General features: G+C 52.9%; 8 protein-coding genes across 8 annotated transcripts; 3 read left to right on the top strand and 5 right to left on the bottom strand.

Moving 5' to 3' along the window:
* Positions 1-152: 152 nt before the first annotated feature.
* Positions 153-592, bottom strand: CORC01_04109 (60S ribosomal protein L29; the record flags this gene model as incomplete). The annotated part of the gene is made up of 4 exons (XM_022615757.1): positions 153-188; positions 272-374; positions 460-511; positions 586-592. 4 exons carry the CDS (start codon positions 590-592, stop codon positions 153-155), a joined length of 198 nt encoding a protein of 65 aa, XP_022477713.1.
* Positions 593-1,275: 683 nt separating this feature from the next.
* Positions 1,276-2,571, bottom strand: CORC01_04110 (uncharacterized protein; the record flags this gene model as incomplete). Its single annotated transcript, XM_022615758.1, has 4 exons — positions 1,276-1,396; positions 1,463-1,700; positions 1,767-2,335; positions 2,468-2,571. The coding sequence occupies 4 exons, from the start codon at positions 2,569-2,571 to the stop codon at positions 1,276-1,278; spliced, it is 1,032 nt and encodes a 343-aa protein (XP_022477714.1).
* Positions 2,572-4,591: 2,020 nt separating this feature from the next.
* CORC01_04111 (PALB protein) lies at positions 4,592-7,419 on the top strand (the record flags this gene model as incomplete). The annotated part of the gene is made up of 5 exons (XM_022615759.1): positions 4,592-4,609; positions 4,687-5,069; positions 5,120-5,330; positions 5,390-5,703; positions 5,772-7,419. 5 exons carry the CDS (start codon positions 4,592-4,594, stop codon positions 7,417-7,419), a joined length of 2,574 nt encoding a protein of 857 aa, XP_022477715.1.
* Positions 7,420-8,245: 826 nt separating this feature from the next.
* Positions 8,246-9,897, bottom strand: CORC01_04112 (C2H2 type zinc finger protein; the record flags this gene model as incomplete). Its single annotated transcript, XM_022615760.1, has 2 exons — positions 8,246-8,257; positions 8,764-9,897. The coding sequence occupies 2 exons, from the start codon at positions 9,895-9,897 to the stop codon at positions 8,246-8,248; spliced, it is 1,146 nt and encodes a 381-aa protein (XP_022477716.1).
* A 115-nt stretch (positions 9,898-10,012) lies between these two features.
* On the bottom strand, positions 10,013-10,540 carry CORC01_04113 (uncharacterized protein; the record flags this gene model as incomplete). The annotated part of the gene is made up of 1 exon (XM_022615761.1): positions 10,013-10,540. One exon carries the CDS (start codon positions 10,538-10,540, stop codon positions 10,013-10,015), a length of 528 nt encoding a protein of 175 aa, XP_022477717.1.
* Positions 10,541-15,511: 4,971 nt separating this feature from the next.
* Positions 15,512-16,987, top strand: CORC01_04114 (alcohol dehydrogenase GroES-like domain-containing protein; the record flags this gene model as incomplete). Its single annotated transcript, XM_022615762.1, has 7 exons — positions 15,512-15,593; positions 15,672-15,726; positions 15,784-15,930; positions 15,984-16,551; positions 16,600-16,628; positions 16,694-16,786; positions 16,891-16,987. 7 exons carry the CDS (start codon positions 15,512-15,514, stop codon positions 16,985-16,987), a joined length of 1,071 nt encoding a protein of 356 aa, XP_022477718.1.
* Positions 16,988-17,109: 122 nt separating this feature from the next.
* Positions 17,110-17,580, bottom strand: CORC01_04115 (uncharacterized protein; the record flags this gene model as incomplete). The annotated part of the gene is made up of 1 exon (XM_022615763.1): positions 17,110-17,580. One exon carries the CDS (start codon positions 17,578-17,580, stop codon positions 17,110-17,112), a length of 471 nt encoding a protein of 156 aa, XP_022477719.1.
* A 2,131-nt stretch (positions 17,581-19,711) lies between these two features.
* Positions 19,712-20,767, top strand: CORC01_04116 (uncharacterized protein; the record flags this gene model as incomplete). The annotated part of the gene is made up of 1 exon (XM_022615764.1): positions 19,712-20,767. One exon carries the CDS (start codon positions 19,712-19,714, stop codon positions 20,765-20,767), a length of 1,056 nt encoding a protein of 351 aa, XP_022477720.1.
* Between the last annotated feature and the right edge of the window lie 857 nt (positions 20,768-21,624).

Genomic DNA, 21,624 nt, shown 5'->3' on the forward strand with positions numbered 1-21,624 from the left:
CTTAGGTGATGATTCCCAAAGGGATAAACCGTGGTTGATTCGTTTGCTGGCTCTTTCAACCTAATTGCCAGTTCCAATTGATTCCATTTTGCCCCAATGCGTCGCGGCCGTGCTGTAGAGAAGACCAATAACCGTGCGTACAATTTTCCCGTCTATGCTGTCTCACGCTTGCCTTCCTTAAGCTCCTTCTGTAAGACTTGTTAGCAGCCGTTGCGAATGAAACCGCAATAATGGGGTTTCCAGGTTTCTGCTATAGTCGGAGGGTTCGTACCAGGGCCTTCATGGTGCCGTGCAAAGCGTGGCGATGGTTGCGGCGGAACTTGGGGTCGGTACCCTTGAGGGAAGGGTATCTCGATGTCTTGGGCTTCTTGATACTACACGATGGGTGAAGAGAAACCGTCAGCATGAGGACATCTCGTGGAAGAGGTGGTCTAGGCCGGGAGGGAGTTTGAATCGTACCCGTTGCGGTGCGCCTTGCGCGACTGGTTGTGCTGCGAGGAGTTCTTGGACTCTGCCCTCAAGAATTAGCCAATCTCTTCCGAAGCAAGCAAACAGGCCCGCGATAAGTAGATATTCATGACATACTGGCCATTGCTGCGGTCGGAATGTGCCCCTGACGTTAATACTGAAACCTAAATTTCGTGATGCGATCGAGGGGTTTTCGAGTATTAGGATAGCGAGGCTGGCCGTGGTGTGGTTTGGTGCATGCTAGGCTCTTCGGTGTTGTGGGTCAAAAATTCCATGCCCTAATGGACTTCCTGAGCCTAAGGTAGGTGTGGCTGAGCCGATTCGCTGTACTCTGCAATCTCATCGCCACTAAGTGGCTTGCTGACATAGTGCCATACAGTGTTTAAATTTCAAATGGCACGTATTCATTCCCTGCACGTATAGAGTGAGTAGGGAGGTATGTCTTTGGTCGTTTCTCATTCGCACACCAGGGCTCAGTAAAGTATCAACTTCGAAGACATACGCAACTGTCTACCAACACGAAATCTGGGTGAACTGAAATAGCGTTTGTTCCCTCTTAACAAGCTTGGTAAAACTAGTGATTCCCAACTCTCTCGCACAAAGTTGCTGTACTGCCCATGCAGTGCTTCCTTATTCTATCCTTATTTCCACAGAGATGATTCCTCAGGTTTGCACACGACTCTGTCTACACCCACTGGAAGGTCGTTTCACTTCGCGATATGTGATTTCAAAAGTCTCACTGCCTTTGATCCCTCGATGAGTCGATGAGGTTGGTCTATTAGATGTATGCACGTTACCGTATATCTCTCAAAGACGTTTAATGGCAGATGCGCTGCGAATAACTTCGGCGCCCGGTGTAAAGGCTTGCAGCCGTTTCGTCCTGAGTGTCCTCAGGTAGCGGAAGAAGAGCACAAACAGCAACTCCATGCTATGCCTAGGTTAGCGCTGCCATGACATCTCGTCTTTTGATAGGGTCACATAGTCTCGTGCTTACCGCTCCTTTGTCATCATGAGGATGCCCTGGACAAGAAGGCCTTTGAGGATCTGTGGCCCCATACCCTTGAAGAGACCAGCCACGCCCTCTCGCTCCAGAATGAAGTTCATGACCTCGACGAAGCTGCTGAAAGGCTTGCCCTTCCTTTCAGGCGGCGGTCTGGACTGCAAACCTACCTTGGCTACAATCAGGGGCTGCGTGGCAATCGTTGCAAGAGACTTGGAGGCAGCTCCGAGAACTAATTTGAGGTCAGTCAAAGCCGATCACTGAGAGCTGTAAAGACAAGGGGGAGGCAGAAACATACGAAATGCCTCCCAAGGCTTGAGATTATTCTTGCCAGGAAGGATAACTTCCTTGAGCCTCTCGTAAGCACCGTAAGTGATGGCCGGGTTCACAACGAGCACCAAGCTAGCTTTGAGACCCCTCCAGAGCCCGAATGGGCCATCTTCACCATCGATAACTTCCCGCGCCGTGTCAATAAACCCCTTCCTCTCGGTCTTCCGCTGGGTTTGCTGCCTCGTCGTGATAACAGCGACGGGAATTGTGCAGAGCTGAGCTACAGCACCGGCGACTGCGCCGAGACTCAGCTCGACGAATGTCGAAGGCGGCGCCGAAGTCTTGGCAGAACGCAGGTAGAGGGCGCGCGCAACGGAGTACCAGTAAAAGTATGCAAAGTTGGTAGATGCGACGCCGAGAAGAGAGCCACTCATGCCGGCGTAAAGGCCCTTGACACCATCGTCGGCAACTATCTTGCTAAGTGCATCCCAGGTAGACGAATAATGAGGTTCGGCGGGATCAGAGGGATCAGATGGTATAGTCGCCGCTACTGCGCCAGATTGCGACTTGACTTGGACCTGAAGGCGTGTCTTGACGCTTTGTATCAAGGAAGGGTCAGTCAAACTTGTTCGCAATGGAAGAACAGGATAGAACAGAACGGGCTTTGAGACGGTAGGAGAGGGGACAAGTGTGCGAGTGTTATCATCGTGGCGGCACCGTTTCTCTCACATGTCAAGAGGGTAGACTAAAGCGTTGGCGAGCACAGCACCGGATGCGCCAGCAACTGCTTTGCCCCATGGCGAGATGGGAGCTGATTTCGACTGGGCGGCCATTGTACTGTTTTGGTTTCCAGAGTGAAGAAGCAACAAACTGGCAAACTGATCGAGTTTCTCTGCGAGTTGCACGGTCGGAGAATCGGGTTACGGCTAGGGAATCGTCACTGGCAATGTCGGGAAGGTAACAGTGACGGACGGTGTCGGCGTCCGGGTCATGCGCCGATCGAGATCCGAGGCAAAAGGCGGGAAAAGGGCAGGAGGGCAGACGACAACGGAACAGCAGCGGAAAGCAGCAACGAGTTGAGAATTTCGTGAGGATTGGTCAAAAAGGTCATGGGCAACGAGTAGATGTGTATTTTACTGTGCACTGGTAGGGACGAAGGGTCCAATTTGTGAAGGAAGTTGACAGACTGCCGTTCAATACCCCATGGTGACAAGCCGGCCGCTGCACAGCGCGGGTTGTGGCTCTGGGGACTTGAATCGACGACCTCGGCCTTTGGAGACGACGCTAGTTGACTTGGCTGCTTTATGCTCGGTTAACCGGTGAGGTCACCCGGTGGGGTTTCGGCACAACGATTGGAATGCTTAGGTAAGGTAACTCGACCTGCATGTGCAATACATGTTCCAACTATGGATAATAGGCATGGGTTTGCCACGCGGAATAACGGCTATCTGGCTGACTTTGAATAAGGTAGTCTTGGAGACATATGTTTGAGGTAGAGCATGCGAAAGCGAAACACTTGGGGAAACGCGGCTAGCAGTCACGCAGTCCATGGCAAGGGAGACAGGCTGCCAATAGCCCAGGGCCGAGGTGATACAATGATTCTTGCTCAGGTGTTTCATTTTGCCCAACGCGCCCGTCTCAGTGCGCTCTAAGGTAGGTATTGTCCTCCTCTAGTCAGTGTCACCTGAGGCACCTAATGGAATTTTACTACCTTACTTGCTTACTTTAGTAAGCAAACACGTTGGGTGATTCCTGACTCCCAAAACCTCCATTTCTTTAGGTGTCGTGGGTGCCTACCTGAAGGTAATTTAACTTCAGTGAAGCCTACCTATGTAGGACCTCAAGCTAAGGTAAGGTATCTTAGGTATTGCAGTACGTTACCTTACTACCTACTCCCTCATATCTTTGTTCATCCAGCAGATGACTTTACACTATTCAATTCATTGGATACCTTCAACGCCTCCAACCACGAAGCCCCCCGCCTTGTCTCCCAGGAGCAGTAAGGTAGGTATACTGCCAAGCTGGTCGAATCTTGGCCGACGACGCCAATTGACCTCCTGACTAATCCTCCTCTTCGCCTTGCCCTCTCTCGTCTCAATTGACACTTCTCTGGTGTCTGCCTCTCTCTCTCTCTCTGGTGCCTACTTTGCTTCGACTCGACTCGACTGAGCATTCTTTATTCGTAGTCTTGGTGTGGTTGGACCTGCCCCCCCTTTGTGGTCTGATCACACCTGGTCTGGTTTGTTAGAGCCCTGGCTGATGGACTCTACACAGTAGTTGAGCACCCGAGGTATTCTAGCAGTCTGGATCGTCCTTTTTGGGTTTTGCTTTGCACAGCCTCAATTTGGTGCCCGTTCTCTTTCGTCCCATCCCACGACGGACGCATCTCGCGCTTCATCGACTCATCCACCCCGCCCGTTATCAACCGCCAATGCCCTCATCGTTGAAATCAACGATACTGCGTTGGATATCGAGTTAGAGCCAGGACGGAGGTCAGAGTGAGGCAGAAGAAAGTGTGATATAGGGCACCTAGAGGCAGAGGCAGACCCAGAAGAAGTCTAAAGAGCCATAGCCAACAAAGGCCAGCCCCTCTTCTACTCCATCCACCCTCTCTCCACTCCTTCCTTCCCCAATCTTGCCTTGTTTCCCTCCGTCCCGAAGCATCGACTACCTTAATCGTGACCTCGACATGCGATTCGAATAGGTCCCTGTCCTGGTGGCCTACATAGATACTCCGTCACGCTGGATCCGCTGGCCGAATCATTTGCAGTTGCGCAACCGGCACCGGCACCGTCGCCCCGACTTGACTTTGTCGGCTGCATGCAGTTCCCGTAAGACTGCTTAGTGGGAAGTATGGAAGCCAAAGCCATTGTGAGTGAGTCTCCAAGTCAGGGCACGAAGCACCACGGAGACCCGCTTCAGCTGACCAGTGTTGCTCCGGTTATCAGAGAGAAGAGGCCTTGATGGCCAAATCGACAGGTCTTGAAGCGTTGAATCATGCCATCGCCGCGGCGGACTTATACATGAAGGCTGCACACGAAGCCACCTCACCAGCCGCCCGCTCTCATTTCAGGAGAAAGTGCGCAGGACTCATTACTCTCGCAGAACAGCTCAAGTCTTCGCCCAAGACCGCATCCCCGCCCCTGGCCCAGACAAAAGCCGCAGCCATCACCTCCGCTTCCAACACTAGCTGCCATGTGCGCCATATTCCATCCAACGAGAGGACCATTCTCCTGCGCTCATCTCGACTACATGGCAACATCTTCCCGCCCTGGCAGACTGACCCTGACGATGACAACTTTTCCCTGTTACAGGGACAAAGTGTCTTCTCGTACGTTCGCATAACCTCTACATCGGCTAGCCAACTCATTCTTAAATCAGAGACCCTGCCGAATACAACATGTCGATTAGACAGGAGTCCATTTTGGAGGGCTGGCAACGCCCTGTGGACCAATCAAGGGGGGGTATCATGGATGAAAACTTCATGGCCTCAGAAAGCGATTGTGATCTCGTACAGGATGTGACGACCGATTGCTCGGTCGTGGCCAGTCTATGCGCCGCTATGAAGATTCTACAAGGGGGCAGACAATCAGTCAGTCAGCAGCGATGCGTAGAACACCGTTGACCGCGCCTGCTGACCAGTCTCCTCAGATACTAAGTTCTATCATGTTTCCGTATAACCACCCAAAGGGGCGACCCATGATCTCAAAGAGTGGCAAGTACATATTTCGCATGCACTTTAATGGCTGCTCTCGACAAGTTGTTGTGGATGATCGGCTACCTGTCTCGCGGAACAACCGCACCTTGTTCGTTGTTGATCGCAAGAATCCCAATCTGCTGTGGCCAGCTCTGTTGGAAAAGGCTTACTTGAAGGTACGCGGAGGGTACGATTTTCCCGGCAGCAACTCAGGCACCGATTTATGGGTAATCACCGGCTGGATTCCCGAACAGCTGTTCTTGCAGAGGTATGTCGGACCTGTTATTCCGGTTGAAGGCAAGACGACCAACGGTGATTACTAACGGCAAAACGCAGCGAAGATGTAGACCTTGAGGGTGAATGGGATCACATCAAGGAGGCATACCATGCCGAGAATCTGATCATGACGCTAGGAACCGGTCGGCTGACGCAGTCTGAAGAAGACGCCTTGGGCCTAGTCGGCGAGCACGACTATGCTGTGTTGGAAATCGATAGCTCGCCTGGGGCCCGCCGCTTGCTGGTCAAGAACCCGTGGTGCGACGGCCTTGTCTGGAAAGGTGTCGGTTCATCTGGAATTGTCGAGCAAACGGCGGCCGTGCCATTGTCAGACCATTTAGTCTCGATTGAGCCAAGGTCCTCTGAACATACCAGGCCCGTCGGGTCCTTCTGGATATCGGTGGAAGATGTCGCGCAGAATTTTGAATCCATGTATCTCAACTGGAATCCGGATATGTTCACACATAGGCAGGATCACCACTTTACGTGGCGCGTGCCTACCAAAAACATGACGTCCTCTCTTGCCCACAACCCGCAATACTCGGTCTTATCACACACGGGACAGACTGTGTGGATTCTGCTGAGCCGACACTTTGCAGACGAGGAACTCAACATTGCACGGAATAAATCGGCTTCTTTGGCAGCGGTATCAAGACAACTCGGCTTCACGAGCATTTTCATCTTCGAGAGCGAAGGCAAAAAGGTCCAGGTCAGGGAGGGCTTCGTCTACCAAGGCCCATATGTCGACTCGCCGCAAACCCTTGCCAAGTTCGAACTTCGCAGGGGCACGCCTTACACAATTGTCATGGCCCACCAGGACCTCCCGCTGGATCACTATTCGTGTACATTCACTCTCTTTTCGAAGGCACCCCTCGAGGTCAAGCCAGCCGAGGAAGCAATGAGCCACTATCAAGAGTTTTCGAGTACTTGGACCAGGAGAACTGCGGGAGGCAATGCGTCGTCCATCACCTACTCGCAAAATCCGCAATTCAGCATTTCCATTCCTCGAACCACGCCTCTCTTCATTCTACTCTCGTCGGGAGATCGAGAGGTAGCAATTCATGTCGATCTGGTGTGGGCACACGGCAAACGAGTGACATCGATCGGGGTCAAAGACGTTGTGGCTAGTTCCGGCGACTACCGACGGGGTAACGCGCTCGTACAGGTCCCTTTGGTGGAGCCGGGCACGTACACCATCGTCTGCTCGACATGGGAGCCCGGGCAGCTCGCAGACTTTGGCATGCGCGTAGGGTCTCAGGTAGAATGCCAGATAAAGCCCGTACTGAGTGACAGAGCTGGTCTTTTGCGAAATCTGGCGCCGGCCTTCATCTTCAGCGAAGGGGAAGAGAAGAGACGGGCGTTGGTCACGGTATCGCGGCTGTCTCGGGCCCAGGTTGTGGCACGTTGCCCGCCGCAGACGGGACTGAACAGTCAACCCATTTCTACCACGGCTGTCCGCGTCTCCCTCGTCTACGGCCGAGGGCCACAGGAGTCGGTACTTGCCATGTCAGGCAGCGGCGAATTCCGGGAACTCACCACGGCTGTCAGGACACCCGAGTTCGACCTCGAGCCAGACCGTCTCCGACAAGATCAACTGTGGCTCATTGTGGAGCGACTCGGGAGTCAGCAGGGATGTCAGAGCATCGTGGTGGAATTCTTGAGCGATAATCCGGTCCACGTCAGCGACTGGCAGATGGCATACTCATAGTAGCCGTGGCATGGGTGGAAAGCCAGGCGAAGATTTCGTCGCGACAGGTGGAAGAGGGGGGAAAGGGGGTTGTCAGAACGGCTAAGTAGCCTTTCTCATAGAATGTACTACGAATTTACTACGAATCGGCCTCCACCCCCTCCTCCTCCTCACTAAACCCCCCACGTAAACTAAAGCAGACGAAAGCCAGGGAGAAAATCAACATGCCAAGAAGATGGATGCACATTTACCAAAATAAGAGAAACGGGTCTTTCCGGCAATTGATGCGTAAACAGAAGGCGACCCTATGTCGGCTCTTGTAAAAGACAGTTCGAGAGTTTGACATCTCCCAGCCAGTCCCCCGCGAACCATGAGAAAAGGGAAAAAGGGAAAGAGAATCCGGGAGAAAAAACGGACAAAACGTGACGTGACGCGGACGACTCGTCAATGTGGTATATGATCCACCGCAACGCCAGAATCCGTGCAGCCAAAGTCAGAAACAATCAAATCCCCGTCATGAACTCGTGCCGTGCCAACTCAAACAAGCTCCAGAACTAGTACCAGCCCAAGACAGCCGCCTCCTCCCAAGAGAAACCAAAATCAACACAGGTTCGTGACAACAACCTTCCCGGCCTTTCCCCTTTCCCTTTCCCCCGAACAAAAAGAAAGAGGGAAAAGAAAAAAAAACCAGAATGGCAGTGATATTCGGAGGATTGCTCCGAACATCCTTCGACTATTTACAATAAATCTCGTCCCGCTTGCTGACTCCAACATTTCGACACAAAGGTCGTCGATGCCGAAGAGCCCGGGAGATAGAAAAGAAGACGAAGTATTTACGTGAAAAGTATCAGCTAGCGTACTGCTTAACTGATTAGACAGGTCCTCCTCTGCGTCGTCGGCCGCGATTTGGTCCATCTGGTCTCTGTGACAACACATCCCGCAAAGCTGGATCGTCCTTATCCTTATCCACATGGTGCACCCGGACATGTCTGCATACTCGATTAGTTGGGTCCCCAACCGAAAGCAATCGCCTGACAGCCACAATGAGTTTGTCGGGTTGGGGTTCGTCAAGATGGGCGACAACCTTGGGGGATCATCATACCTCTGAAGATTATCTGGTCTAGGATACTTATGCTCTCGATCTGGACAAAAGGGGCAGACATAACCCGGAGATTCGTGAACAAGCCCGTGCCTGATCATTTCGTTCTTTCTCTTGAAACCCTTGCCACCTTCACTCCGAGGACAGCCTTTGACAGCGCAGTAGTGTGGCCGAGCAGATGAGTGTACATTCGCATGCGAGTTGAGTAAGTACTGCGTCTGGAATGGCGCTGCATTACAACCCGAGAAGGTGCAGACGTAACCTACCTGAGGATTGGTGAGACCGTCGATGCTCATGCGGTCTGCCACAGAGGTGGCGGGCGTTGACGTGGTCTGATCAGTGCTCGGTGTTTCTGCCGTACTGCTACTATAGTCGGTACTTGGTCTGTGATGGCCACCGCTCGACGAAGACGGGTAGTAGTAAGGACTAACACCGGTCAGGGGGTGCGCGGGCGACGGGTGATCTCTACGAAAGCCCTCATTAGGTGAGATTGGAGGTGATGTTTGACCGATTGGGAGTCCGGCTAACGATGGTAGTCGGGGGATGTTGGCAGGCGGCGACCGGGGAAATGAAGTGGTGTGTCGCGCGGAACCCATATCATGCTCAGGACTTCTGGCAGTATCTGCTAAGTGCTGCAAGTCCCCAAGCTGTGATCTTATAGATGGCAAGGGGCCATGACCGCTGCCATCAGACTTTGGGGAGTCCAGAAGAGGAGGTAGACCACTGGGAGCAGACTGTGGAGGGCTCATCGGGGACGTGACTTCGCCTTGGCAAAGACTAGGTGCGGAACGACGAGAAGTGTACTTGTCCCCAGCAGAGTAAACAACTGCTGGAGCAGCTAGACTTGGGCGCTCGTCACGGATTGGCAACTCCCGACTGCTAATCCCCAAAGGCAACACCTCGTGGTGAACCCGGGACCCATCTCCTGAGCGCGACTGATCGATTTTGGGCGTCCCAGCGGTGGGTTTGGTAACTGGCGCAGAGGCTTCGGGGGCGTCAGGTGAAGTGAAAGCCAAGGCGCCGGCAGCGAGGATCTTGAGATCGAAAGGTTCTGTCGATTTGTTCATGTCGCGCTCAGGAGACGTCGGGGAAGACGACTCAGATTCAGATCCGTTGTCAGAGGCTAGAGGTTCACGAGCGGCGGTCTGGGCGACTTCTGGCTGTCTGCCGTTTCCGAGGTGAGCCACTAACACCGCATCGCCTTGAATGGGCTCGACCCTGCGGCGACCGTGGAACGACTTCCGGCTAGGGCTGAGAGCAGGTGGAGGACTGGGTGAGGGCTGTAGTCTGGGGCGGTGAGCTTGCATTTGTGGGCTATTGTGAGGAAGGACGTCATCGGGGTCGTAACAGTCGCTCGCAGCTGTGTGGTGCAGGTGGCTTTGAACAGCCGAAGCAGTCATAATTGTCGCTACCGGAGAGTGTTGTAGCTCACAGCGCAAGCGATTTCAAGCCGCCATGGGGCAAGTTGAAGGGCTATGGTTCAAGCAACGACTAGCGAAATGGCGATAACGACGGTCACAATGGTCGCAGTGACACCGACAACCACAACAGAGGCAGAGCAGGGGCGAATTTGGCTGCGGCCGTGAGAAGCAGGCGATTGTCGCGATGCGCCACGGGTAGATCGTGTTGAGATGGTTTCTTTCGCAAGGCGGCAGCTGTTGGGGCCGAGAAGAGCGACGAAGACAGCGTCGCTGCGAGCGTAAGGAGGTCGAAGAGTAGCAGAGGGGGGAATGCGCGTCGCGAAATCGGCCCCGAGACAGCTATCGCCGCCGTCGTGGGCTCCGGAAGAAAGCAGCCGATGAGGGAGGGAGTCGAGAGCGTGATAGGCAGGTGCAGATGGGAGGACTTGGAGAGAGAGCGGACTGGATTATGGAGGGCGGCCGGGAGTTGGAGGATGGGATGCGGCGACGTTTGGATGTCAAAGACGGAGGTCGGTGTGGCCTTGAGCAGGGGGTGTGGAGAGAGTGAGGAGCAAGCGCGGGAGTCAGTCGGGTGCGTGATTCTTTGACGGATAAAAGAGGGCGCCCAGGGGACGGCAACCATGCAGATGCACCAGGCCGAGCGAGGGTCAGCAAGTGAGCGAGCGGCAGCGGCAGCGGTAGCGGTAGGACGGATGGTCGATATCTGGGTCCGTCGTTGTCGGGCCAGGCACCGGTGAGGTAAGCTGGGTGAGAGTGACACTCTATAGTACCGTCGTCTCGACAGTAAGGCAAGTTAATTGCGAGGCAGGAGAAAGGTTGAGGGGAGATAACATACCACCTCACTTAAGACAGGACTTGAGCGAGTTGTTTTCGTCGCAAATGTGCCGTCCGGGTCTTGCTTCCGTATTCTGGGGAGGGAGGCTGCCCTTTAGCGCATAATTTCTTGGAAGCGTATGAGAGACTCGCCCAGTGCCACAGATAGATTCAAGGGACCGCGTGACCCTAGCGATGAACAAAAAGCGGACTTGGGACTTGGGGGGACGTGGAGGCGAGAGAGATGAAGAAGCCGAGTTGCTAAGAAAGTGGATATGGGATGGACGGAACCGCGCATAGGGATTGGGGGCACAGATGACGGGACGGGGTAGGGAAAGGATACCTTGAAGTATGAGGCTACGTAGTAAGTAGAGATCACTGGTCAGGCATGACTTGGCTCAGCTAAGGTAGGTCGAGGTACATGAGGTAAGGTAAGGTAAGGTAGTTCTGTGCTAATAAGACTCTACGTACCTTTTTCTCCTTTCTCTGCCGCCCTCCCTGCCCCTCCGCTGTCTAGCTCTGTCTCTCTCTTTCTCTCCCTCCCACTTTCCCCTCGTCAGTGTCCTTCTCAGTCTTTCTCACACCCCCACTCACACACACACACACTCTGACTCTCTCTCTCCCCTTGACTTGCCCATTTATTCTCTCGGTCCCTTAGCCCTCTGTAATCGCCGGTCCGTCTCGCCTCACTCTCAAGCTTGGGGAGCACATTCGGTCGGTGCAAGGCAAGGCGCCTTGAGAGCTGTGGGCATGGCGAAGCTGAATGACGCGCTGCTAAGCCAGGAGGGCAATGCTGCTCAAAGCATTCATTGGCTGGGCCATCAAGAAGGTTGGCTGACGGTAATGCTACATGCCACGAGACGTGTAAGAATGGGCTGCTGTGCCTCTAGGTCAAAGAACCACGAAGTCCTGATCCTTAAAAGTAGCAGCTTGCCAAGTCTAGCGTATTCTCGTCGCATGGGTCCTCAACGTGGAAATGCTCTAAGGCGGTAAGGCGGTTCATCAAAGCTCGATCTGAACGTTAGCAGAACGGATTTGCTTGCGGTGTTGGGCTCAGGAAAATTGCTAGTCCCCCAATCCCTCCCCGCGATTAGGATCGATATCTTGGGGTTATGGCCAGATTGATGGGGCTCGGCGCGAATCAAAGTCTCGCACAGCCCCAGGCTAAAGAGTTCAAACTCGAGGTACGGCAATGCAATGGTGTGTTGTACGGGGTTTTCTTGGCAAGGAAGAACTCAGGAGAGTTACCGTTCCGATAAGCAAGGTATTTGCGGCTACCTAGGCGAGGACGGCGTCGGCGTCGGCGGCAGCGGCAGCGGCAGCGGCAGCGGCAGCGGCGAGGCAAGGCATCGAGAACTTGGAGCAACAGTACGAACTTGACCAAGTATGCCCTGGTTGATTTGTGTCTGGCGCGGAGACAGAGAAGGCGGGGAAAGAAAGGGTTTGGTCTGGTCGAATGACAGGCAGCCGAGGAGCTGGTTTCTTTTCCATGCTTGTCGCTGTCACCCAGCATCGATTGACATCAAGAGTCAAGACGCTTGGGGAAACCCTAGACGACGATGTGGAACGATCCAATGGGAGCAAGGCATATATATATGAACGGGCACTTGGTACTTTTCTCGAATAGGATGATGCGTAGTAGGGTCAAGATGGGATAGAGTGGCAGGGGGGATCGGATGACAGTCACCAAAAACTTGGGAGGGGGGAGGGGTATTGGAGAAGAGGGGGAAGGAGGGGGGAGGATGGCAGTCCATGGATCCAACCCAGTGGGAAGAGGCCTGATAGCACGGGTTTGGATAAGGTATTTCCTACGTGTTAAAAAAAAAAAAATTAGCTTCTCCCCCTGGCCTTGGGCGCAAACTCCAACTACCTTACCTTAGGTCTTTTGGCGAGATGCCCACCGCAGAGTTTCTCATCCTTTAGGAATTGTAAGGGCAGTCAATCGGTACTCCGCCATCCCATTCATCCTTCCTGCGCTTAGAAAGCAATGCACCGTCGCGGAAAGACGGCACCGTAAGCCAGTCCACAATCCACAATCAACAATCCACAATCAACAATCCACAATCAACAATCCACAATCCACTGGGACCTTCAGCCAGGAAACCAGCATCATGCGCGAGAGTAGAATCGAGAAGGAACGAACGGCACGACTGTATAAGGTAGAAAGCCGGTGGCTGGTGCGAGCACGGGCACGAGATAGATCCTGGAGGAAATGAGGGCTGACAATGACCGGGAATTGTGACCAAACAAGACCCCTGGCCAGGCTGCCAATCCTAAGGCACCTAAAGTACCCGTACATTGAGCACCAAAGCACAAGATACTCTGCATGTCTGCCTAGGTCTTGGTCTCTGGCAGAATCACAACACCTTGTATCCGTATTCCAAGCGTATCAAAGAGCCGCCCCAAGTGCAATCGATGGACGAACGGCACGCAAGTGGAGGCTCAATCCGAGGCATGGGGGCCATGTCCCTGCGGTGTTCAGTGGTCCACTGGTCGCTGGTCGCCGCGGGGCCAGGCCCAAGGTTGAAGGTGGAAGCCGTGCTGCACTTCCGTCTTCACCACACCTAACAATACCGATCACTTACAGTGGAGGCATGTGATTGATCTATCCCTAGGTGTGTTTTCCCTCCACATAGACAGGTCAAACTTAATCTTAATCAACCCATCGTCGGGTGTCCTTTTTCGCCCTCGGCTGATGTGCAGACCAAGTGGTGCGCAAGGATCCGTGTGAATGTACGGAGACGCTCCTTGATTATCGTTACCCCACACTTGAGGTGCCCCATTCCAGCCTCCACTAGAAGTCCAACATTACCCCTCATCAACTTCCATGCGAGGCCTGCCACTCGCTGGATCAATCTAGGTGGTCCCACCGCTGCTGCTCGGTCCAATCATTCAACGGGACGACCGCAAGCCCCCTCACGGTGCCACCAATGCCCGCGATGAATCCATGCGCCCATGCCGCTAAGCCTCTAAGCCTCATTCAGCTGCACATACAATTTTTCAAGGGCCGGCCTGCTTTAGAAAATTACCTCATCACCGGCCATATTGAAAGCGGTCAAGCAAGGGGACCTTTCTTTTCTCAATTTCTGTTCTTTGCGGAGTAAAGTTCCTGTACCTCTCACCCTCTGGCTTTTAGTTGACCCTCAGGGAGTCACGAAATTCCACTCAACTCTAGGTATCTACCTTACTATACCAAATCTAGACTTGCAGCCAGCGACTGGCAGTAAGTAGTGCTTCTGCCCTGGGAATGGTAAGGTAGTTTCTAGCTTCCGTCTGCTGTCGGGTGTGGTATCCAAAACGTCGGTAAACCCCGCCCCCTTCTTTCCCAACTCGCCCGAGGAACATTCTGCATATGTACCTTAAGGTAGCCCGGTGGGTTCACCAACTATTTACAACACTGGAGACCGTCACCACACCTGAATTCGATGAGAAAATTTATCATTCTGACCCAAGCGAATTGAAAGTTGCCGAGTCGACTGTTCAGATGCATCATGTCGCCGTTTTCTCAAGGTTTCGGGCACGTTGTCTTTTGTCGCCAAGACGGCGGCGCCCCGAGGCATTTTCAGTTCCCTGATGGGAGGGACAGTTAATCCCTACCTTACCCTCTTACCCCAGACGAGGGGTTTCTTCAGTAAAGTGGTCCCCGATTTTTGGACTGGTACGTACGAGCGGGGGATCTGGCTCAGCCGGTCAGGGCGGCTGGACCACCACCACCCACGGACACGGGCAATACTAGGGAGGTTTCTAGAAGGCGCAAACCCTTCCAGGCATGTCAAGGTTGTGAGCTGTCAGACTGCATACCAATTACCTGAGTAACAACCCAGTAGGTATTCGTAGATCAGCCATGGCAACTTGCTACTTTAATTTTTTGGGTGTCTCATTGGACGTCGACCCATATGAATAACACCCCCGTGTTTCATTCTCATTACGGTGCTAAGAAATCAAACTCGGGGCCGCGGCAGGTCTACTCAAAGCTCACGTTGCTTGCTTTCCTCGCCCGCCAAGTTAATCAACATAAACCGCAGCCACCAAGGCAACGTCCATACTACGGATAGGAAGCCATGGGTTTCTTATGCCTGACTTCCATCTTGTCTTTCATTGATAAGGAACAGTTGGAGCAGGAAGCATAAAATGAAGGGTCAAGCTTCATATTGTAGCGTCTGTATCCGTATAGAGCAGAGCGACTATAAAGCTCTGCCGCCCTGCTACCTGCCGATCCCTGGTCAAGTTCTATGTAAATCATATACCTATATACCTAAGCAAAATTTACCATGCCGGTGTTCGGTTGTCGTCTTCCAAGCACGCTGCTACGCTCGCTGTCTGACGCAGTAAATACACTTCGTTCGTCTGCGACATTTCACGCCTTGTTTGGTAAAGCGCGCAGGCAGATTGATCCGATACAAGTTTAGCTAGATGCGCGGGGTGGACCGATTCTGTTCCTCATTCTCCTCTTCATCCCCATCCATGTACGTCAGCTGTGTAAGACACGCATCCATTCGCACAGTGATGCTCCGATGAACGGCAGCGGGAGCGGGGCCGAGGTGATTGGACCATCGTGCAGACCAACCGTGCCTCACTACTACATCATCCATCATCACCGAGGATCAATCGATACGATTTTGTTTCTGGCTCTGTGCCTCGGCTTCTCATTGCTCCTCATAAACTCTACTTCGATTACCAATAGCCTGCGATTCTGGATCATTATCATTTAGAAATCTTGCATCTCCAATATTGTCTCTCTTGCTTCGCGATTAAGCTCTAACCCTTTCCGAACCCCGCAATGTCTCTCTCAGGAACCATGCGCGCCGTTGTCTTCAATGGGCCTCAATCCGTGTCTGTCGAGCAACGCCCGATCCCTACCAGTCAGTCGATACATGCTTCTACCCTTCGATAAGATTCCCTTCAGCCTGAATTTCAGTCTTCGCTGACCAGTTCAATAGTCCAAGATGACGGCGACGTAATTGTCAAGGTGCAGGCGACGGCTCTCTGCGGCTCGTGAGGCAACTCTGGAACCAATGTGCTCCTATTCCTCCATTCTCACACTAATTCCAGGGAATTGCATGTCTTCCGCGGCCACCAACCATCTGAGACGGGCTTCATCATGGGCCATGAGTTCACTGGCTCAGTTGTCGAAAAAGGCGCCGCTGTGACCTCCTTGAACATTGGTGACAGGGTTGTCTCTCCCTTCACCTCGTCGTGGTAAGTCCTCCTAGCTCTCTCATGCCAAAGGAAACCCTAACCTGCTTCTCTAGTATGCAATGCTTCTATTGCAAGAATGGGTACACCTCCCGTTGCATCCGTAGCAAGCTATTTGGTTGCGGTGTGTTGGACGGTGGCCAGGCCGAATACGTGCGTATCCCCGATGCCGACGGAACCGCCATGAAGGCCCCAACCACCATCTCCGACAATGCTCTGGTTCTCATGGCAGACATCTTCCCCACCGGCTTCTTCGGCGCAAAGTCTGGCTTCAACTTGCTCAAGGAGGAAGAGAGATCAAATGCCACAGCTGTTGTCATTGGATGCGGACCCGTCGGCCTTTGTGCCGTCATTTCGGCCCTTGAGTTCCGTCCCAAGCATCTTTTTGCCATTGACAGCGTAGACAGTCGCCTAGAGCTTGCTAGGAACCTTGGAGCAGAGCCCTTGAACTTCAAAACTGATCGCGCAGGGATGGAGAAGCGGATCAAGGAGGTGACTAACGGCCGTGGAGCCGATGTTGTTATCGAGGTTGTCGGTCTGAGCCCTGCTCTCAGAACTGCATTCGACATCATCAGGCCATTCGGTGTTATTGCAAGCATTGGTGTCCACAACGGCGAGGTTGGCGTTGATCCAAATCATGAGACTTGATTTATATTGCTGATGCATGATTAGATTCCATGGACCGGTACCGAAGCGTATAGGTAAGTATGATATTGACATCTACTGGGAGGACTGCTGGCACGAACTGTGCTGAGTGCCTCCGTAGCAAGAATCTGAGGCTGCAAATGGGCCGGTGTCCTGTTCGGGCCATTTTCCCCGAGGCTCTCGCCCTGCTGGAGAAGAAGCAGGACAAACTTGGGTGAGTGATGACCATATCCCATGGCCACGTTGATTCCCGCGCCATTGGAGCACACACCTCTGGGCCCCCATGCTCGTCCTCGTCGGGGAACTGATGTCGATTAGGTTTATGTTCGACCGCATAATGCCATTGAGCGAGGCGGTTGAAGGATATGCATTGTTCGATCAGATGAAAGTCCAAAAGGTCATTTTCACTCCTTGATTTGCAGCGCCCACCTCGTAGGCACGAAGGAGGGCCCTGTCCCTGCCTGATAAGACAGCAGGGACCATCTGAGATTTACGCTAGCGATGGTCGAACATTGAGATAGAAATAGTAGTGATGCCTTAATTCTGTCGTGGCTTGACAATGCCATCGTGAATGAGGTAATAGGACACCGTCGAGTCATCGTGGACCACAGCGAGAAGGAGTCTTTTTTGGCGGTCTGCACCGCGCCAATCCCGTTTTGGAGGTTTGTTGGAAGTATTTCCTGGTGCAAGTTGCCGCGGTAGAGTGTTGATGGAGTCGAAAATCGTAGCCAAAGAGCTCAGGGTCCATTGCTCACTCAAATGCACGGGGAGAACCCACTCGTATTCGGGCGTCTGGCTCGGGCGCTTGCCGGCGGACTGTTCCAGCTCCAAAGCCTCAATTTGTTCGTCTGGGTGCATATACAGCCTAGTAGGCGGGAGGCCGGTCATAATGGGACGCGGTCGGTTTTCCCCATCACTGCGAACTTCGACATCGGTCCAGTCATGCTGATCTCGAAGGTTGCCGAGGACCAGTGCGGTAAGGTTTGTGAGATGCTCTGCGGCTGCCATCGCAAAACGGCTTTGGGAAAGTGTGAGAGTAGTGGGTTTCTGGATTGGAAGTCGGAGCATGGAAATCTGAGCGGTTGATCCAATTAACACCCTAAGGTATTGCCAGGTAGATAGGTGAGTACGTAGATATGCGTGGTTGTTGAAGAGTTCTCAAGGTTCATAAGGTAAGTGGCTCCGACTGGAATGCTGTATACCAATCAGACATTGGAGAGCCACTTGACCGACGTCTTGTATTATCCTCGTCAACTACATAAATACCTTCTTACCTGTATGATACGGATATATTCATACATGTAATAGGCAGAGTAGATCCATTGCACTGTGAGGCTCCTGCTCTATTCATGCAGAAATCCCATCTAGCGAGGTCAGTCCCGTCGACCAACTTTTGAATGCAGGCGGAAGCGGCCTATGAGAGTTCGCCAGATGGGTTTTCTCCCTTCTGCCCTGGTCCAGCGCACTCTCATTGCTGAGCAGGTGTGATTATTTGCACATATGTAAATAGCAAAACGATCCGAAGTGTGCATAAAATACAAGGCTTGTCTCAGCCACAGTTCGGTTTCCACTTCTCAGTCCCGCTCTAAGGCTTGTGTGTCTCTGCGTTTCCCTGCTAGGTAAGGTACTCTCCTGGGCCCAGTTCGCTTTTAGCCAGGCACTCGGCAACGAGCTTGTCTCGCCCGGGTCAAATATAGTATGTTTAAATTGCAGAGATACTGGGTGAGGGCTGTGGTGCTCGTGACTTGACATCTCGTGGTTTTCTCCCAACCAAAAGCACAAGTACTCATCATCATCGATCTTATGCCCGCGTCAGAGTCTGACAGTGTCCATCGGGAGGCCGGCAACTCAAATTCAGATGAATCCCCTTGAGACTTGAGAGATGAGACAAGACCGACAGATCACAGATCACAACACGGCTCATCCACTGCTGATAATCCTGGCCGACCTACGTAACCAGCCGACAATGTGAGCCAACCAGCAGCCAAGCTTTGGAGCAGGTGCGTGCACATCCCTCCCGGAGTCCGTCATAGGTACGTACCCATTGGCAAGTTGTGTCGCTGACCTCACTGCACGTACACAATCTGCAGTGGCCGTGGTTGTGCAAAGAGCATTCCTGGTCGGTCGTAATAAGCGTGTTGACGTAAGGGTCCAGCTTGCGAGGGCTGTTTAGTGGTTCCCGCCCCAAGATCTGAAATGGGCACCAGCGTTTCCATGCGGACCTGCGTCTATTGGCCGGAGCCTCCTCAGGTGCCGACCTGGATACCTACGTAAATGGGCCCAAGTAAGGTAGAGAAAGATACTTTGAACCCTCCGGGTGCACAGGCGCTTCTACAGCAGGCATAAACGGAGAGGTCCATCCGTCCGTCAATGGAAATCCAATCTACCTCCACAAGGTAGGTGCTTAGCGTCTATTACGCATTTCGCATGTCCCGCCCCTTTCCACCAAGGCCTAGACTCAGCCCGTCTCTTCCCACCAAGAACTCTTTGTTATATCCTCCGACCCTGGCTCAATATTGTGGCTTGCGTTTCTTCCTTTTCTCTTAATTTTCTTCGAACTCGACCCCACATACCCATCCTTTGACACCCGCCCTACCTTGCTTTCATTTCCTTGATTGAATTCTAGCAAAACCTACTTGCTGCCGCGCTGTCACCCGCCTTCCCACCAACGGGATTCCCATAGATACCCTTTATAACCACAACCGTCATTCCATCGCCGCTTCTTGGACACGACCTTCTGCTACTCGGCCAGTGGGCTGCCATCTCAGTGCCTACCAGTTGATCTCACCTCAACACCTGGTGGTGTATTGTCATTCATCGAAAAGACTACGAGTAGACTCAGCCTTATCAGACATCTTTCTATCACGCACCGTCTATCGAAACCACCACCTACACCCCTCTTTACGTCAGCTTCCAGCTCAGGAACTGATCCTCAAAAAATCTATTCAATCTTGATCTTTTGGCGTCTGGGGCTTGTCATACAATCCACACCCTTTTACTTCAACCAACACACAGCGCACCAAACCGAACAATAACGATATTCATTTCGGCTCAGGAGAGAGATACGTACCCCGAGGGACTGTGGGCCCCATAGGCTTTATATATCACCGAGCAACGGAAACCTCTAGGCTTTGCCGCAATGTCTCGCCCAGACACTTCGCTGGACAGCAGTGAGAAGGACAGGAGCGCGCCGCTGGATCATCCCAATTCTGACCAGTCCACCACCGAAACGAGGTTTTCAGAAAACAACAACAATATCGAAGATAAGAAACAAGATGTCGAAGGAAGAATACCTACCAGTGCTGCCTCCACTGCCGTAGCTACCGCCGAGCACGACCTGTACGAACCCTACGATAACGGCTACCACTTCCCACCCGCACACACCAAGACGCAGTCGACGAAGATAGGTGCAAAGGCGTTTTGGAATTACACCTGCACACCGCTCGGCTTTTTCGTCGTCCTCTACGGCTTGAATGTGGTGGCTTGGGGTGGTATGCTGTTCTTGCTACTCTGCAATGCTTCGCCGGCCATGTGTTACCCGACATGTAATGACATCAATTCTCCCCGCCGCAAATGGATCGAATGGGATTCGCAGATCTTGAACGCTCTGTTCTGCGTTACAGGTTTCGGATTGGCACCGTGGAGATTTCGCGACCTGTACTTCTTGATGCAATATCGCATTCTGAACAAACCCGAAGCCCTCGGCCGGCTTGCGGGTATTCATCGCGGATGGTTTCGATTGCCTGGCTCTGACCAACTCCCTATCCACATCGGCCCCGAGAACGTCGCTGAACTGGCAAACGAACGGCCAGTGTTGCATATTCCGCACCCAGAGAAGGCCATTCCAAACGCGCCCCTCACAGGTGTTCGGGCCCCTCCCACACCAATTTGGAAAATGGACTTTGTTGTCTGGTTCAACGTGTGGAATACATTTCTGCAGTGCGTCCTCTCCGGCTTCATGTGGGGAATGAACAGGTACGACCGACCCAGCTGGTCGACGGGCCTTTTTGTTGCGCTCGCCTGTCTGGCGGCTGCGATTGGGGGCTTGATGATGTTTTTTGAGGGCAAGAAGGTTAAGAGCATTGAAGGAGTGCCGCTAAGCAGAGAAGACGAGGAGCGTCTGGCAAAAGACAAGGAGATGGGGGTCCAACATTACAATAACATTAAGGACAAGAAGCCCAAGGAAAAGAAATAGGGGTTAACGCGGGTTTGGCTAATAGGCGATACTTCCATACACGAAGAGTAATATAATACCGGGAGCACAGACGACTTTATCCACAAACCGTGATATTTCCGATCGCTGCGGCATTGTAGTACCGCGGTGAATAGTTATGAGCTACAGATGACTTCCTTGTATCATATATGGCGTACATGGCGAATAGTACGTGATGCGGGCGGGCGGTAGGTAGTATGCGGGTGGGAACGACGGACAATGATGCTCATTCGAAGTGTGCTGCTTGCCAAGACACAAAGACATCGGAACCAAACAATGGAGGGTAGGCTATAATCATACTCAAATCTGACCCGGTCGTGTCTGTGTCAGCATTGCCGGCCGCTGTCAAGATGAATTGGATTACGGATACTCCTAACTCATTTCACTGTCGGAGCGGGAACGATACGTTGAAGCTATCCTCTTGGCTTCACTGACCCATATTCGCGCTGCCATTGGTTGAGATTGAGACTGCCCTGTCAGGGTTCTACATGGACGCGTGCGTGAATTGCTCCGTAACGCTAAACAACATACCTAACCTGGAAATGGAGTGGTGGTCAGAAGGTGCAAACTATGCACGTAGGCACGGGGCCACGGGCGTCCGCTTTGAAGTTTAAGGATGCGGATACAGTTGAGGCAGTCGTTGGGTGGGCTGCGGAAATGCCACTCCACTGGCTGTGCTGAGGTACCCTGGCACCTAAATATGGGATAGGAGGAACCCGAGTTACGAGCCCAACGATAGACGCCTATCTTACCCACTGATAAGCCGATGGCTCCAGCTCGACAATTCCGCCACATCCAGACTCCCGACAGCTACAGCCGCTACCTTAACCTGCATTCCG

The sequence above is a fragment of the Colletotrichum orchidophilum genome (genome assembly GCF_001831195.1).
Source record: "Colletotrichum orchidophilum strain IMI 309357 chromosome Unknown Scaffold_26.1, whole genome shotgun sequence".
Lineage (NCBI taxonomy): Eukaryota > Fungi > Ascomycota > Sordariomycetes > Glomerellales > Glomerellaceae > Colletotrichum > Colletotrichum orchidophilum.